The sequence below is a fragment of the Monodon monoceros genome, unplaced genomic scaffold (genome assembly GCF_005190385.1).
Source record: "Monodon monoceros isolate NGI ecotype Baffin Bay Population unplaced genomic scaffold, NGI_Narwhal_1 Super_Scaffold_16, whole genome shotgun sequence".
Lineage (NCBI taxonomy): Eukaryota > Metazoa > Chordata > Mammalia > Artiodactyla > Monodontidae > Monodon > Monodon monoceros.
Window position 1 is genome coordinate 65856050 of NW_021703772.1, and position 19653 is coordinate 65875702.

At 34.4% G+C, this 19653-nt stretch overlaps 1 protein-coding gene across 1 annotated transcript in view; it reads left to right on the forward strand.

Annotated features, from left to right (window-relative positions):
• The window catches only part of TTC21B (tetratricopeptide repeat domain 21B), an 86227-nt gene that overhangs the window by 29506 nt on the left and 37068 nt on the right, over positions 1–19653 (forward strand). Inside the window, exons 14-20 of the mRNA XM_029225002.1 lie at positions 1759–1983; positions 3588–3826; positions 5618–5690; positions 6866–6976; positions 7688–7826; positions 13715–13821; positions 17860–18048. Of these exons, the coding sequence (XP_029080835.1) occupies positions 1759–1983; positions 3588–3826; positions 5618–5690; positions 6866–6976; positions 7688–7826; positions 13715–13821; positions 17860–18048 (1083 nt within the window). The remainder of the gene's footprint in view (positions 1–1758; positions 1984–3587; positions 3827–5617; positions 5691–6865; positions 6977–7687; positions 7827–13714; positions 13822–17859; positions 18049–19653) is intronic.

A 19653-nucleotide genomic window follows, 5' to 3' on the forward strand; every position in this document is an offset into this window, starting at 1 on the left:
GGCGGACTCTCAACCACTACGCCACCAGGGAAGCCGATAATGGAAAATATTTTGAACTCATTAGCAGTAGGAGAAAAAAATGGAGGCACCTGTGGTGTAGTTAAACAACTATATGGACTTGGCAACAAAAGACCTGGAGATAGTGTCTGGTCTTTTCACCTGTCTCTCTCTGAACCTCAGTTTTCTTTTCTAGAACACTTATATAATAATACCCTACAATTATAGTGAACATTAAATGCAATATGAATATGTAGAGATAATTGTACACTGTAGAGCATTGTGCCAAATATTTTTATGTATAAGGATTTTATTTTATTGCCTGTTTCTTGGACCTTGGTGTTTAATAACTTTTTAGATACATCATCAGAGAACAGCTAGTCATTTTGAAAGTTGGTATGTGGTTTGAGGATATAAACACACTAGATTTCTATCCAAGGTATTCTGTGTGAACATCTCATATCCCTGAGCATTATGGAAAGTCCTAGGTTCAGGGGCTTCCTGAGCAACCTGGAATCAAGGAGGAGCTCCTCATACTTTTGCTTTGGTTGGCAGTGTCTTGAGCCCTTCGATGTGAGAACACTTTAGTGCCCTGGAGAATTCAAGTTCCAGGCAAGGTTTGCAGAAGGTAATGCTTGCTTCTTAGGACGGTAGTTCTCAAGACTGGTGGTGCATTGTGACCCCCAGTGCCAGTGCCCTAGCCAGTGAATCAGAATCTCTGAGAGAAGAGCGTAAGCATGATTATTTACACAAGGCCCACAGGTAAACACGGTGCCTAGCTACGGCTCAGAACCCAGCATTAGGAGGACTGTAGCCATCCTGGAGGTTAGATGGCTGCCACATCATCTCATTCTGGACCATCTTCTTCCCTTTGACTCCTTCCTCATCTTTTGTCATTCTCTTTATTTTTTCTGTATATGCTGTTGATACCCAAAATAAAGACAGGAGATTCATTACTACGTGTTTCAGAGTAGTATCAAAGGGTAAAACCAATGTTTGATTAACGTGTCCTGAAATTTTTAATCTTAAATTATTTATTTGTTTGTTTATTTAATTTATTTACTTTTGGCTGCATTGGGTGTTTGTTGCTGCGCGCGGGCTTTCTCTAGTTGCAGCAAGGGGGCTACTCTTCGTTGCGGTGCGGTGGCTTCTCTTGTTGCAGAACACAGCCTTCAGTAGTTGTGGCTTGCAGGCTCTAGAGCGCAGGCTCAGTAGTTGTGGCACACAGGCTTAGTTGCTCTGCGGCATGTGGGATCTTCCCAGACCAGGGCTCAAACTCGTGTCCCCTGCATTGACAGGTGGATTCTTAACCACTGTGCCACCAGGGAAGCCCTGAAATTTTTAATCTTAAAATTAGAAAATAAAGAAAATACAAGAAACTGTGTAGAAATCTGATAACTTTATCTCAGTATGAGAAGTCTGAGGTAAAGGAATTCATTTCCTGAAAACTAAAATAATTTCTTAGAATATATTTGCTAGCCTTATAAACTTTGTGTGCAATTTCTTTCCTCTCATAGTAGAAGTACTTAACTTGTTTGTTAACCAGCGGAACACTAGGTAGTGTCAGGTTACCTGAATTCTGATTTAATATAATAAATGATCATCCGAACATGAGTAAGAGGACAGAAATAGACCTTATGCATACAATCACAGGGTAGACTGTCCTCAAAGATCCTATTATTATAACATTTGATGGATTGTAAACTATGTATTGATGTTGTAAACACTCCAAGGAAGTATTTCTGAATATTATTTTTTCAGGTGAGAGAATATCCTTTATATCATTTGATAAAAGCTCAGTCACAAAAGAAAATGGGAGAAATAGCAGAAGCAATTAAAACCCTGCATATAGCAATGAGTTTACCAGGAATGAGGAGAACTGGAACTTCCTCAAAGTCAAAATACAGAAAAACTGAAGTCGATGCAAGCCATCGTTTATCAGTCTTTCTTGAGTTGGTAGAGGTTCACCGCTTAAATGGAGAACAGGTAGGTCAAGTGTAATTCAGTGGCTCAGATCTGAACTTTGTTATTCAAGTATATAGAGTCATAGGAAATGAAAAAGCTAAAATTATTCACTTGACCAAGTGGTAAAGTTTAGAAAATTTATTTCTCATCACTTAGCACCAGATCATGTTACTTTCTATAGCCCCTGAATTTAGACATAGTTTGTACTGGGATGACTTTATGTATCAGTGTACTTACATTGGCTACCATGAGATGTAATACTAGATATATACTGTATGTGTAATATGAGTAATAATATAATGTAATATGATGTACTGTAGTATGTATTAATATAATATATATAATAATATGTATGATTACTTTGGCTATCATGAAATGTAATAATATAATATACTTATAATTCTGTGAATTCCTAAAAGGGTTCACACACATATACACAGAAACACACACACACACACACAGATGTACTACTGGAATAAAATTAAAGTACCAATCTGAAATTCTAATAGCTGAGAAAATAAAAGAACCACTGAAATAATACAGCTTTGTTAAACTAACAGGACAATCATAAAATCAAATACTTGAAAAAATACAGATAGATAGATCATAAAATCAAATACTTAAAGAATAATATAGATAGGTAGATGGATAGATAGGTAGAAAGAAGGCAAACAAAAATGTAATTCTGAGAAAAGAATTAGAACCTTGTAGAAAACGAGGAACTTAACATCATTTATATTTGTTTTTTAAGTTGCAGCTGTTGCTAATCAGTTATTTCATTATTTCATATTTTAGTGGAAATTAAGAAGACTGTGTCCAGATACTTGCCCAATCTCAAAGAATTTCCAGTTCACTAATAAATTAATGTAAAATGCACTTAATAAGAAGAACCAATTCTACTATAGATAGTTGATTCTGAAATGCACTGTTTTTTTCACATTTTAACGTTTCTTAAATCAGAATGTTTTAAAATCTCTAAAGCTGAGATGAATTAAAATCAATGACATTTTAGATTCATTGAGGTACAGATTTGGAAATTAGGAAATATATTCACCTGGGGTATAACAAAAATGACATCCTAGTGTAGGGAATAACATAATCTGCTAGGTAATGAATGTAGAGCCATCGGGTACAGAGGGTGACTGTGGACTGGATCCCATCCAAGATGCAGTAATGAACATGGCTAAGAATTTAGGCTTTGGAGTCAGGCTGGTTCTATCATTTGTTAACTTAACTGTCTGAATCTCATTTTACTTACTGCAAAGTGGGGGGTAATTATAGTAACTACCTTAGAGGATTTTTGTGAGAATTAAATGGGTTAATATTTACAATGCTGGGTGCAAAGTAAATGTTTTATTAAATTATAGTAGCAACAAGTCTTAGGTAGCAACTGCTGTTGTCCTAGTTATGAGAACACTTTTCAGCTAACAAATATTTATAATGTCATCTTAATTTGGTCTCTGAGTTTGGTTTTAAATTTTTGTACTTTTCAAAAAAATCTATCATTATTTCACAAATATCATAACTGTACTAGCATTTATTGTTCATTCTGTATTAGTAGAAAACCTTAGTTTGTAGTGTAATTTGTTGAAATTTTGAATGTTACTTTAATTTCACCTTTACAGCATGAGGCGGCCAAAGTTTTACAAGATGCCATCCATGAATTTTCCGGGACATCTGAAGAATTGCGTGTCACTATTGCTAACGCAGACCTAGCTCTGGCCCAGGGAGATGTGGAACGGGCTTTAAGCATGCTTCGGAATGTTACATCTGAGCAGCCTTATTTCATAGAGACCAAAGAAAAAATGGCAGATATATATCTGAAGCACAGAAAAGAGAAGATGTTATATATCACTTGTTACAGGTAAATGGTTCTTTCAACCCATTATATTTTGACATTTATCTCCTAAAATTAATCCCCAAATTTCTTTCTTTTAACTGCTTTTCAGATACTTTATAGATCCCTTCCTTAATGTGTTCTTGCTTCCTTCTACTACCACCAAACACAGTAACTCTAACCAAGTTACTCTCCCTAAAATGTAAATCATGGTAATTATGATTTATTTCAACCTGTGGCTTACTTTAGTTTCTTAGCTCTCCTCTCTCATCAGATGTTATTTTTGGACTTTGAAAGAGCTACAATTACATGTATTCTAATAGCTTAAAAGCATTATGTAATGTAACAATTCAGGGGCTATATTGTCATATTTAACACTCAGTATCATAGTTATAGCAGAAGAAAATTATGGCTTAGTATATACCACACTAAGGTATGGATTACAGAAGTGTCAGGGGTTTAAAAAGTGTCATACACTGATGCCCTTGGGAGTTACTGGGATACACAAAACATGCACACACACACACTCTCACACGAGACATGGGTGCACACATGCACACACAGGTTGCTCTTATACTTCTCCCCAACAAAAAGATAAAGATACAAGCACACACTCCATGTGAGAGAAAATTAATGTTTTATCCTTGAGAATAGTAAAATGTTGATGAATTAAGTCATATTGGTTCATCTATATTTTGTAAATATCAAAGCCCAGAAAGCTGCTCAGATTCGTTGTAGGTACTGAGTGATTCAAAGAAACTGAGCAGCACCCCCTGTATAGATGGATGGACTGGAGTTTCCTAGATTATATTTTCTATGATGTTTCTAAAATATCGGCACTATCATCTCTAATGATATGACAATTTTTTTTTCACTCTTCACACCTTTTATTCTATTATTATTTTTTTAACATCTATATTGGAGTATAATTGCTTTACAATGGTGTGTTAGTTTCTGCTTTATTACAAAGTGAATCAGCTATACGTATACATATATCCCCATATCCCCTCCCTCTTGCATCTCCCTCCCACACTCCCTATCCCACCCCTCTAGGTGGTCACAAAGCACCGAGGTGATCTCCCTGTGCTATGTGGCTGCTTCCCACTAGCTATCTATTTTACATTTGGTAGTGCGTATATGTATGTATATATAAAATAGGGTTGATGTGTTTGGATGCACTGTAGTATAGTAGCTAAAATCATAGGGTTTTTTTTTCAAGTAGATCTGACACATTAGCTATAGTAAACTCAGCATTATCTATATAATTGTAACAATTTTCTTTTCTCAGAGTTTTTGGACCAATTAAGTGAGATATTGTACATTAAAGACTTAGCGTCACGTTATCTGAGCAACCTTGGTATTTTGACCTTTAGTAGTTTACCTTTTGCAGGTAAAAAATAAGCAGCAAATGTTGAAATAGAATATATTTTTTAAGGTAACCCGTTGTATATGACTTACACCATGAATATCAGAGCTCAGGGTGCACAGGAGGATGATAAGTGTTTGTCATATTTTGCAACTTCATTCCCACATCACGTATTTCTGGATAATGAGAGCTTATGTGTTTACTATCTGTCTGTATACTTTTACCTGCATTTCAGGAAATAGAAAAATTTAATGAAAAAAATTGTTGACTTAGCATAAACAATCTGAGTGTGGGTATGGCTGGGGTTTTTAAACAATATTACCCCGTTGGATATAAAGAAGGCACGCTGAAGTCTATTAGTTCATTGAAAAAATAAGCTTATCTTTTATTTAATTGGTTTAGAAGAAGAAATTTATATTCAATACACTAAGTAGAGTTTGTCTGATTTCCAGAGAAATTGCTGAAAGGATGCCTAGCCCTCGTTCTTTTATTCTCCTTGGTGATGCATACATGAATATTCAAGAGGTAAAGTTTCTGATACTACTGAACTTAGATTTAAAAACAAAACAAAAACCAAAAATTCTTCTTTGTGATTAGTATAACATTCTACTGAAAGGAATTTGGGTTTTTTTTCTTCCAGTTTTATTGAGATACAGTTGACATGCAGCACTGTGTAAGTTTAAGGTATAGCATAATGATTTAACTTAAATACATCATGCAATGATTATCACAGTAAGTTCGGTGAATATCCATCATCTTATATAGCTCAAAATTAAAGAAATAGAAAAAAATATTTTTCCCTTGTAATGAGAACTCTCAGGATTTACTTTCAACAGCTTTCACGTATAACGTACAGCAGTGTTAATTTTCATGTTGTACATTACATCCCTAATACTTATCTTGTAACTGGAAGCTTGTACCTTTTAACCACCTTCATCCAAATCCCCTCCCCTCATTTTAATAACGTTTACTTAATAGTCAAAGATCCAGTCATCACAATAAAAAGGGAGACAACCATTACAATTAAAAAGTTATAGTTATTTTTCAGGGCTTCCCTGGTGGCGCAGTGGTTGAGAGTCCGCCTGCCAATGCCAGGGGCACGGATTCGTGCCCTGGTCCGGGAAGATCTCACATGCTGCAGACTGGCTGGGCCCGTGAGCCATGGCCTCTGGGCCTGCGCGTTTGGAGCCTGTGCTCCACAACGGGAGGCACTGCAACAGTGGGATGCCCGCATAAAAAAAAGTTATAGTTATTTTTCAAATTGAGATCCAGTTATTCAGCACTATCATCTGAAATAGAGATGATACCAGAAGTAAGGTGAGTCACCTTTAAACAAAAGGATGAAAAGAGCTACTGGCTAAGGTGGTGTTTTCTTCAAAGGGAAGCAATCCTCTGACCTCTGGTTCTGGCTTTTATAATGATGCCAGATGAAAAGCTGTCAAGAAGCTGTCTCTTAGTTCTCATATGACTATTTATGAGGACATGGACCTAAGTAACATGGGTGGGATTATACTAGTGAGTTACACCTGCGCTAGTGATTATCAGCTCTCTGAAATTATTAAGGTTTCTGGACTTAGTATGTGCTTTATTAGTCTTAGTAAGTATTCCAAATGTAGACCTTAATTATAGAAGTGTTGCCATTTAATGGGAGCCATCTAAGCTGTTATTTTATTGCTTCATTTTTTATCTGCCAACATTAGCCTGAAGAAGCCATAGTAGCATATGAGCAAGCATTAAATCAGAACCCAAAGGATGGAACATTGGCAAGCAAAATTGGGAAAGCTCTTGTCAAAACTCACAACTACTCAAAGGTAGATACTTTATATTTTGAAATGTATCTGTTTTAACAAATCTGCAAACCCTGCTCTGTGAAAGATCTTCAGCAAGCACTGTTTGTATCTTAATGGTTGGAAACTCCAAATTTGTCTTTACAAACTGGAATTTGTGTTAAAGACTTTCTCAGTGTCTCAGATTCTTCTCTGCTGCATTTTGCAAAGACTTTTTGGACCCTAAAGTTTACTTCAGGTTTCACCTTACAGCATGAAATAAATTATGATAAACTTACTGTTGTTACATCTCTTTTATCATATGACAAAGCATAATAGATGTCCTTTCCATTGAACCAGTTTTGGTAAGCCATGTGCTTTGAGGGGTTTTTTTGTTTGTTTTGTAGTAAGGATAATAGATTTTCCTTTAGTTATATTCTTGCCCTATTCCTGGTAACTGTTGAACATATATACAACAGCTAGCAAAGTATTTGCATTCACTAACGTTTGGAATAAAACTAGAAAAAATTTTAACAAAGTACTTTGCTTTAGTTACTTGTTGTAAGAAATGCTAGTTGTCTTGTGTAATACTGGATTCTGTAAGAAAAATGTCACACTTAATCAATCGTGCAAGTCCATGCATAAGCTGCTTTTAGGTTACTTCCAATTGCTTTAAGTCATAATGTGTGTAGGATCTATGCTGGAATGCCATTCTCATTGCCTTTTTTTCCCCTAACTGAAATGGATTTTGTTTAGGCAATCACTTATTATGAAGCTGCTCTGAAAAATGGACAACAAAATTATCTTTTCTATGACTTGGCTGAGCTCTTATTAAAACTGAAATGGTATGACAAAGCAGAAAAAGTTCTTCAACATGCACTAGCTCATGAACCTGGTATGAAAATCTTTCTTATTTGAAAAAGTATACCTAATATATCTGATTCTTTTATTTTTATATTAGTATGTATTTGTATTGTTAGTGTATGTGAGGTTGGTTCTTTCATTTGTCAGAATGTCACTCTACTAAAATATTTTAAAAATCTTAAAACAGATTTGTGAAACAGTTTGTGTTATAGAAAACTGCTTTCCAAAGTGACATAAAGAAAGTTCCCTTTAGTTTTTTCTTTAATTTAATTTTTATTTTGTGTTATAGTTGATTTACAATGTTATATTAGTTTCAGCTGTACAGCAAAGTGATTCAGTTATACATATATATATGTATACATTCTTTTCCCATATAGGTTATTATAGATTACTGAGTGGTGTTCCCTGTGCTTTACAATAGGTCCTTGTTGATTATCTATTTTATATGTAGTAGTGTGTATTTGTTGGTCCCAAACTCCTAATTTATCCCTCCCTCCCACCTCTCCCCTTTCGTAACCATAAGTTTGTTTTCAAACTCTGTGAGTCTGTTTCTGTTTTGTAAATAAGTTCATTTGTATCCTTTTTTTAGATTCCATATATAAGTAATATGATATTTGTCTGTCTCTGATTTACTTCACTTCATATGATAATCTCTAGGTCCATTCATGTTGCTGCAAATGGCATTATTTCATTCTTTTTAATGGCTGAGTAATATTCCATTGTATACACATACCACATCTTCTTTATCCACTCCTCTGTCGATGAACACTTAGGCTGCTTCCATGTTCTGGCTATTGTAAATAGTGCTGCAGTGAACATTGGGGTAGATGTATCTTTTTTGTTTTGTTTCTGTTTTGTTTTGTTTTGTTTTTTTGTGGTACACGGGCCTCTCACTGCTGTGGCCTCTCCCGTTGCAGAGCACAGGCTCCGGACGCGCAGGCCCAGCGGCCATGGCTCACGGGCCCAGCCGCTCCGCAGCATGTGGGATCTTCCTGGACTGGGGCACGAACCCGTGTCCCCTGCATTGGCAGGCAGACTCTCAACCACTGCACCACCAGGGAAGCCCCATGTATCTTTTTGAATTACTGTTTCCTCTGGATATATGCTCAGGAGTGGGATTGCTGGATCATATGGTAGCTCTATTTTTAGTTTTTTAAGGGACCTCCATACTGTTCTCCATAGTGACTGTACCAATTCACATTACCACCAACAATGCAGGAGGGTTCCCTTTTCTCCATGCCCTCTCTAGCATTTATTGTTTGTAGATTTTTTTAATGATGGCCATTCTGACCAGTGTGAGGTGATACCTCACTGTAGTTTTGATTTGCATTTCTCTGATTATTAGCAATGCTGAGCATCTTTTCGTGTGCTTTTTTTTGCCGTCTGTATGTCTTCTTTGGAGAAATGTCTGTTTAGATCTTCTGCCCATTTTTTGATTGGGTTGTTTATATTTTTGATATTGAGATTCATGAGCTGTTTGTATATTTTGGTGATGAATCCCTTTTCAGTCACTTCATTTGCAAATATTTTCTCCCATTCTGAAGTGGGTTGTCTTTTCATTTTGTTTATGGTTTCCTTTGCTGTGCAAAGGCTTTGAAGTTTAATTAGGTCCCATTTGTTTATTTTTGTTTTTATTTTCATTACTCTAGGAGGTGGATTGAAAAAATCCAGCAATGGATGTTGCTGCAATTTATGTCATAGAGTGTTCTCCCTATGTTTTCCTCTAAGAGTTTTATAGTATCCTGTCTTAGGTTTAGGTCTTCAATCCATTTTGAGTTTGTTTTTGTGTATGGTGTTAGAGAATGTTCTAATTTCATTCTTTTTTATGTAACTGTCTAGTTTTCCCAGCACCACTTATTGAAGAAACTGTCTTTTCTCCATTGTATATCCTTGCCTCCTTTGTCATAGATTAATTGACCAGAGGTCCGTGGGTTTGTTTCTGGGCTTTCTATCCTGTTCCATTGATTTATATTTCTTTTTTTGTGCCAGTACCATTGTGTTTTGATTACTGTAGCTTTGTTGGAAGTTTCCTATAAATTGTAACTACAACCGGTGTTTAAACAAGTAAACATTTTTATAATCCTTTTTAAAAGTTGTTTTTTTAAAAAAATTCAGCATTATTAAAGAGTATAATGTACAAGTCTCCAGTTTCTCCTGTGAATTCTACTTGCCCTGTTCTCAGACCTCCCTAGAGGTAACCATTTTTGTGTTTTAGTGTATATTTTATATATATTTATGTAAATATCTAAGTGTAATATGCATATTGTTCTTTTCAAAATGCATCATTCTTCCTATTCAGCAATTTTTTTCACATACAATATGTTGCAGATATAGTTTGATGTCAGTACATCCATATTATTCTATCTAATAGACTCACAATATTTTATAACTCCGTAAGCTATTTAACTTTTCCCCAGTTAGTCTTCCAGTCTTTTGATGTTATAAACCATGTTAAAATGAATATCCTTGTATCTCATTCTTTGGCATACACTTGCTTATATTTCTTAAGAGCAAGATGCTATGTTAAAGGGTATGTGTACTTAAATTTTAATTGGATACTATCGAATTGCCTTCTTAAAAGTTCATACAAATTTACTTTTTAACGATCTGTACTTTTTAAATAAAATCTAGTGCTTGTTCATTGGAAAAATTTGAGGATTATAGAAGTGAATGAAAGTTGTGTCGCTCTCCCACTCTCCAGAGAAAACCACGTCCTGATCAATCTCCCTGCCCCTATCTCTCACACACTATTACATAACACTTTTTTCTACCAAAAAGGAGTCATATTATACCTATAGGTCTGCAGTATGCATTTTTCATTTAATAGCCTCTCTTCATTTTGGCAGATATAGCACTTTTAAATTTTTTAACATAGGTAGAGTATTTTACTGTTTGTCAATATCATAATTTATTTGATGACTCCCCTATTGATAGACATTTAGATAGAAGAAAACATTACTGAGGTAGAATCCTTGTTTATATAGCAGTATGTTCTTCCTAGAATTGAATCTTGCTCCATTGTTTTTTCTTAAAGGTAAAAATGTCCCAACATTATGTAGTATTAATTATAGAGAAAACAAACTTCTAATTTACATTTCTTTGATGATTGATAAGGTTAAGTATTATATCTATAGATCGTATTTTCACTATTTCATTCATATCCTTTGTCTTAATCCTTTACCTATTATTCATTAATCTTTTACCTATTATTCATGTTACAGATATTTTCTCCCAGGCTGTCCTTTCTTTATCAAATTACTTTATCATTTCATTGGTCAAATAGAATATTTAACTATCATATATAATACCTACCAGTCTTTTCTCTTTTTGACTTTTGAATTTCTTGTCATGCTCAGAAAAAGCTTCCCTAATCCTAACATTGAAAAAAGTTTTCTTATATTTTTCTGGGGCTTTTGTAATTTTAATTTGTATAATGGAGAATTTTAATTTTTATAATGAAGAACTTTAATTCACATACAATTTTTACTATATAGTTTCCCAAAGGGATAGCCAATTATATCTCAGTGTCATTTATTGAAATGCCACCTTTATCATATTATAAGCTTTTTTTATACATTTCACTCTGATTCTGGGAATTTTTGTTTTGAGTTCCTTCCTTCTCCCCTCCCATTTTTATTTTTGCCAATACCATGTTTTCTGTGATTTTAAAGTATGTTTGGATACATGGATAAGGCAAGCCCACTCTAAATTTTCTAATATGTCTAAAATGGTCTTTTAATTTAGCTTTGAAGTTGATGCTTAAATTCTAATTTGAATGCATTTATTTATTCCATAAAAATACCTGCATGAGTCTTGTCAGACCTTGCTTGAAACACTACAGATGGCCTAAATGTGGATATGCATTTTTTAAAAGGTTGTAGAGGAGGAGAGATTCAAGTAGTATGTTTTACTTATATGGGCATAAGTATATTACACTTATGCAGTATAAATACTTTCATTTAATAATTTGCTGAGCACATCCAATGGTGTACTTAGATGCCTTCATGTGCATTTCATTATATGTTATTAATGCTCACATTAGTTTTTGAGACAAATAAAATTATCTACATTTTAAAATTAGCATCTAATACTCAATTTTCTTGAGTTATCCAGGTTCACCTAGCTGATATAGTAGCACCAGGGTTCTAAGAAACATCTTAAACTTAGCATGTTTGAAAGTGAATTCCTTATCTGCCTCCCCCATCTGTTCTATGTGCAGCCTTCTCTATCTCAATAATTTCAGTCTTCTTTGTAGTTTTGAAGAACCAAAATCCTTGCCTTCACCCTTGCCCATAGGAAATCCTCTTGGTTCTGCCTTCTAGATACATTCAGAATTCTCCTGTGTCTCATTATTTCCACTATTGTCACCCTGTCCTAGCAACATCGTCTCTTAGGTGGATTAAAGCAGTAGCCTACACCTGGTCTCCCTGTTACCCAATCCTCAACCCCACAGCTGGACACAGCCTTTCCCAACCCAGCAGCACTATTGGACCTTTTAAACAACCAAAGTTTGATCACACCTGCTCAAGCTCCCCCTTGTCTCCCATTTCTCTGAGTTAAACAAAGTCTTAACAGTGGCTTACATGGCCTTCACACATGCATGCTGTTGCTCCTCTGACCTCTCCTTCCAGCCTGCTCTCACCATTGTCACGGCTCCCTTGTTACTTGTACCACCTTAGAGCTTTTCTTACCTGTAAAATAGCAATAACAAAACCTGCTTCTCAGGTTGAGATTTTAAATAAATAATGATGTATTCAAACAGAATATGGCTCAGGCCATGCTGTCGATAAATGGTAGAAGAAACATCTTTTTGTTAATTATCTAGGGTTCTTTTATTACTCTTAGATTACAAAATAATAATACCAAATACTTAAATAGCACTTGACATGTACAAGACTTTAATTGCTTTGCATATATTAGCTTATTTAATAATTTACTAACTTTTTAAATTTTACAGTAATCTTATGAGATAGGTACTATTATTTCTCCTATTTTACAGATGAAAGGGAGGCACAGAATAGATAACTACCTTGTTCGACTAGGCCCTTGTTAACTAGAAAGTGATAAAGCCTAGATTTGAAACCAGACAGGTTGGCATCAAAGTCAGTGTTTATTATGTATATATGTATGTATATATGTATACTTTATTAAGTTCTGTTATTTAAAAATAAATAGCAGTTACCTTTTTAATTGCATGTACTAACTACCCCATCTTGTTTTTAAATGACTTCAATAAACAGAGGTGCTTATACACTTAAGAATGGAAATTGAGGACTTTCCTAGTGGTGCAGTGGTTAAGAATCCACCTGCCAGTGCCGGGTACACAGGTTTGATCTCTGATCTGGGAAGATCCCACATGCTGAGGAGCAACTAAGCTCATGCGCCACAACTACTGAGCCCATGTACCCTAGAGCCCATGCACTGCAACTACTGAGCCCCACACGCCGCAACTACTGAGGCCTGTGCACTCTAGAGCCCACACGCCTAGAGCCCGTGCTCCTCAACAAGAGAAGCCACTGCAATGAGGAACCCATGCACCGCAACAAAGAGCAGCCCCTGCTCACCACAACTAGAGAAAGCCCATGTGCAGCAACAAAGACAGATAAACAAACAAATTAATTAATTAATTAAATCTTTAAAAAAAAAAAAAGAATGGAAATTGAAACTCTTCTCTGTGTTGTTGTATTGTTATCTCTTGTATGTCTAAGAAAAGCCTCCAGTTCTTTAACTTTTCTTCCAGCCAGTTTTTATCCTAAATCTTTTTTTTTTCCAATTTGGCCATTCTTCAGTTGATTTACTGAACCTTTTTAAACTTTATTCACTATTTTTCAAAGTCAAGTATAAAAACTTATAGAAAAATGTAAAGATTTATTTAAAATGAATTATTATTTTTTCCCATTATATTTTATTCTTTCATAGTAAATGAACTGTCAGCTCTCACAGAGGATGGACGTTCTCAAGTTCTTCTAGCAAAAGTTTATAGTAAAGTGGACAGACCTGGTGATGCAGTTGCTTCATTACAACAGGTAAACAAATGCCTTTGTTTGTAAGGGGTTAAGGGTGGGTGATAGTCTCAGAAGGAAATGTGCCACACGTAAAAGGAAGACAATCTTTTGGCCCAACTGTCATAGAAAATAAGTCAAATAGAAATAATGATTGAATGCCAGTGGATTGTACTGTTTAAATGTATTGTTGCTAATTATTAATAACAATTAGGGAAGGTTGATATTTTTAATCCTGTTTTATAGCTGAGGGAGCTCGGTTTAATAACTTGTGTGAAGTCACATGACTAGTGTCATAGGCAGGAGTTGAACTCATTTTTTTCTTCCACTTATTTATATCTTCTTTAATTTCCTTTAATGTTCTGTGGTTTTCAATGTAGAGGTTTTGTACTCATTTCCTTAGATGTATTCCTAAGTGGCTGATGTGTTTTGATGATTTTTCAATTTCTAGTTAGCTAACAGTTTTGTCTAATACACTGTCTGCATCTATCAAAATGGTCATGTGACTTTTCTCCAATTTTTTTTCCTGTTTATTAAATTGATTGATTTTTGAATGTTAAACCATCCTTACAGTACTGAAATAAATGTCACTGTTGTGATTTTTCAAAAGACATTGCTGGAATTTAAAGATAGTTCCTAATATTTTGTTCAAGGTTTGTGCATATATGTTCATTAGAAAGGTTGGTCTCTAAGACATGCTATTTCTTTAATGTTTGGAACAATTCAGTATTAGCACCTTTGAGACCTTGAGGTTTCTTTGACAGAAGATTTTTATTAATAGATTCAATATCTCTAGATTTCAACACACAAAATGTGTGTGTGTGTTTCAGGCAGTGTCCAATAATATTTTTTTGTTCAAATTGTGAATGAATGGAGCAGCTCACACTGTTAGATTTCTGTGACCCCCATGTAAGCTTATGATTTCATTAAGATATGTAATCTTCAACAATGTAATATCTTACCCTTAATTGTTGGTATGTTTTATCCCTGTTTTCTGAATTATGTGATAAAGGAATGGCACTTAACCTGAGGTTAGCTACCATTAGGTAAAAGGAAAGTGTAATTTTCCTAAATTTAGACTTTCAAAACATTTTAGAAGTGAATTTGGCATATTTCATTCCATTATGAATAGCATTAGTCTCAGTGACTGGTTGCATGAGCTTCTGTGTTCTATGAGCAGACACTGAATAACACTAAAAGACAAACTGTGGTTAGACAATGCCAGCAAACCAAAATCAAATTCATTTTAAGTTTATATGTTATAGCACAGGGATTTTTCACCTTTCATAAAATTTGAAGAGCTATAACGTTCTTTCCCGCTATAATATTCTTTGCATTCTGATCTCTGAAAAAGTAAATCTTTTTGAGGTACAATACAAACAATTTGAATTTGAATATAGAATTACAATACAATTCAAATAGTGTAATCAAAGTGTTTGATATTTTAAATTCATTTATTCAGCAACCATTTATTGAGCTTAATTCTCCACATTATGGAACTTGGGAGTTGCATCATAATATTTTTGCATAGTTGCTAAACATGAAATATGAAATATGTTTCGGACTTCCGAAATAACTCCACATTTCTTCATCCCTCTCTGTCATCTTTTAGCCTTATCTATTATTATCTTTTAGCCCAGACTCCTCCTAACTGATCCCCATCCTCTTATTGAACAATAGAGGTGAAAATCATGGGATCCATCTTCACATATGTTCACCATGATAGGAGCTTGAAATTTTTGTTGAATGGCTGAAAGGAAATCATAGATTATTTTAATTGTTTAATTGCAGGAACAGTTAAAGGAAAAATCACTTTAGTATAGGCATTATCTTTTCTGTGAAAATAAAATCTAAACTAGAAATAAAAAACCTATGTGCCATAAAACACTAACAATTTTAGGACATTATAACTTGATATAGTTTTAGTTAGTATGTACAGATTATACTTGTGTTTGCTTCCTTCACTTAACATTCATTTGTATGGATTTTTCCAGTATAGCTCCATCTTCATCATATAAAAAGTAATGTGATATTCTGATTTTATTGGCATGTTTTGCTTTGATGTGGTCTTCGGTAAGATACAATAAGGCTATTGAAATAAAAAGGGAAAATTAAGAATTCTTTGAAATAAGATGTTTATATATATACTTTCTTCTACCCAAGGGTTTGATGGAATTTAGAAGAATATTATAATAAAGGAAGGGGGAGGGAAAAGTAATGGTGTTGACAGATCAGGGTTAATATGCTTATTGTAAAAGACCATGAAATTTATTTCTGATAAAAGCAAGGAAAAGTATAGGGAATGGTATCAATTCTTCAAGAAAATTTTATTCTATGTGAAAATGTTTTTTAATGATTATTATATATACTTAGAGAAATTGAGCATTGTTTTATGATATCTTTAATAAAAAATGAAAAAAACTTTTGCTCAAGATCCACCCCCTCCCAACCCCCCAATTATTTATAAGAAAATTGCAAGGTATCACAAAGCCTAACTTATAAAGGTTTTTCTCTAGGAAGTTAAGCTCATGAGGTCCACCTATTTGACATTTAGAGATTTAGTTGATGCAGAGATAAAACTCACACTGTCTAGAGAAAGAAGTGCATATATTTTAACCTAGTGCAACCATGTAATTTATCATTCAAGCCAGAATACTTTTGAGAAAGAAAGAAGAATTAATAATTAAGCTGGCACAACAGGTATAAAAGGGTACTGCCCCTATTTAGACCAGTTGTTTCAGAGTTCTTTGTGAGTGTGTGTGTGCGCACATATGCAAAACCGTGCACACTGGTACATGCATAATATAAAACATCAAATACACAAACGTGCACATACCTCTATACTTATAAACACACATTAATATAACCAAAATTAAAATTTCATGAAACAGTGTTAACCTATACCACATGCTATATATACAGTATTTTTTAATCCTTTCTCTTTCATTTCCAAAAGAATGCTTATCATGATACCCTAAAATATTATGACCTGTGGTTCCCCAAAATAATCAGCTTTAGACCATCTTCATCAAATACCAGTTGTCAACCAACGTTTTGACAGGAATCCCCAGAAGGGCTTGTTGTGTGTAGCATAATGTGTGGCAGATGGTGGGCATTTATTGTTCATTAAATGAATGCATGAATGCATGAGTGAATGATTAGCTCAAAGTTAAAGTTTATTGTAAAGGCCTAACGCCTAGGAGTTGTCACTTGTTAAAGGAAGGTCTCGATGTTTCAGAAACCAGACTTGTGGGTGGGAAGGCTGATACTCCTCCAATTTAGCAAATTACTCTACATTCTTAGTCTGAGGAAGGCCCCTACCTCCTTAGGAGTGTCTGTGCATAGTGTGGGACCAGGTATATACACCATCAATTGGTTAGGCATTTCCTTATCATCAGACTTTTGGGTTGCTTCCAGATTTGTTTTTGTTTTGTTGTTGCTGTTGTTTTGTTTTTACAACAGGTCATTTTTTTTAATAACAAATAACATGTTTCCTTTTTTCCTTCTAAGTGATGTCCTTAATACCTTCCCAAGAATGAAACAGCTAAGTTCAATAGTGTGTTAATTTTAGGGAGTTAGTATGTTTTACGAGGGTGCTCCCCAGAAAGACGGGACTGACTTATATGCCATTGACAATATGTGGATGTACTTACTCCCTGAAACATGCCAGTATTTGATTCAATAACTTTTAGATACTATTTTATTAATTTAATAAACATTTACAGTTTTCATTTTTTTAATTACAACATGTAGACATCTTTTCTAAATATTTGTTTCATGGTTGCATTTCCTCTTAGTGAGTTTCCTGTGCATATTCTTATAACAGTGGGAAAAGATTCAGTACTTTTATAGCATTTTAGTTGCAAAGATAAGTGCATACTGGCTTATTTGCAAACAAGTAACCTTTTTAAAACCTCAGTTAAGACATTTTCTTTGGATCAGGCTTTGTTAGATTGAGGGCCATTAATGCTTAAATAAATCTGTAAAATTATGCTACATGTGAGTTACTGAGAATTGTTTAATTTCTTTTTAAAATTCCTTTTTATCCTTATATTTTTCTAGGCTCGAGAATTACAAGCTCGGGTACTAAAACGTGTTCAGATGGAACAGCCAGATGCAGTTCCTGCACAGAAACATTTAGCAGCTGAAATTTGTGCAGAGATTGCAAAACATTCTGTTGCTCAGCGAGACTATGAAAAAGCAATTAAATTTTATAGAGAGGCTCTTGTTCATTGTGAAACAGATAATAAGGTCAGTACTTTTATCAAATTTTAAGCACCTTATATTCCAGATGTCATCTAATTTCCCCAAATGTAAACTTCTTAACAGCTTATTTATAAAGATTTGAAAAGAAATGTAATAAAAGTGCAAGTTAAAATATTAATATTGGTTTCAGAAATACTTCAAAATACATGATGCCTTAATAATGTTAGTCTAAAATTATTATGAAGTGATATAAAGTAAATCTGTAAGCTCTTTTTACATTCATCTGTGTTTTAATAATTACTTTAAAACAATTCTCAAATTCAAATAAATATCTGAATCTAGAGGATTCGATTCAGTTTACTAAACAGCTACTGTATTTTCATTTCTGTTTGGTGCTGGATATACAGAAGCAACTAGATTGAATCTCTTAACTTCAAATGGCACAGCGTGAGAATAAATGTAAAGATAATATTAGTGTAGAAAACTTATACACATGGCCAGTTTAATTTTTTTGAAAATTTTATTTTATTTTAATTATATTGGAGTGTATAGTTGATTTACAATGTTGTATTAGTTTCAGGTATACAGCAAAGTGATTCAGTTATACATATACATATATTCATTCTTTATCAGATTCTTTTCTCATATAGGTTATCACAGAATGTTGAGTAGAGTTCCCTGTGCTATGCTATGTAGGTCCTGGTTGGTACTTGTTGGTTACTTGTCTTGTGTATAGTAGTGTGTGTGTGTTAATCCCAAACTCCTGATTTATCCCTCCCCCACCACGTTTCCCCTTTGGTAACCATAAGTTTGTTTTCAATATCTGTGAGTCTATTTCTGTTTTGTAAATAAGTTCATTTGTTTCATTTAAAAAAAAATTAGAGTCCACATGTGAGTGATATCATATGATATTTGTTTTTCTCTGTCTGACTTACTTCACTTAGTATGATAATCTCTAGGTCCATCCATGCTGCTGCAAATGGGGTTATTTCATTATTTTAATAGCTGAGTAGTACTGCATTGTGTATATGGACCACATCTTCTTTATCCATTCCTCTGTCGATGGACATTTAGGTCGCTTCCATGTCTTGGCTGTTGTAAACAGTGCTGCAGTGAACAGTGAGGTGCATGTATCATTTCGAATTATGGTTTTCTCTGGATATACACCCAGGAATGTGATTGCTGGATCATACAATAGTTTTATTTTTAGTTTTTTTCTAAGGAAACTCCACACTGTTCTCCATAGTGGTTTTACCAGTTTACATTCCCACAAACAGTGTAGGAGGGTTCCCTTTTCTCCACACCCTTTCCAGCATCTGTTTCTGTTTGTAGACTTTTTGATGATGGCCATTCTGACCAGTTTCAGGTGATAACTCATTGTGGTTTTGATTTGCGTTTCTCTAATGATTAGTGTGATGTTGAGCATCTTCTCACGTGCTTTTTTGGCCGTCTGTATGTCTTTGGAGAAATGTCTAGATCTTTTGCCCATTTTTTGGTTCGGTTGTTTGCTTTTTTAACGTTGAGCTGCATGAGCTGTTTGTAAATTTTGGAGGTTAATCCCTTGTCATTTGCATTGTTTGCAAATATTTTCTCCCATTCTGTGGGTTGTCTTTTTGTTTATGGTTTCCTTTGCTGTGCAGACACTTTTAA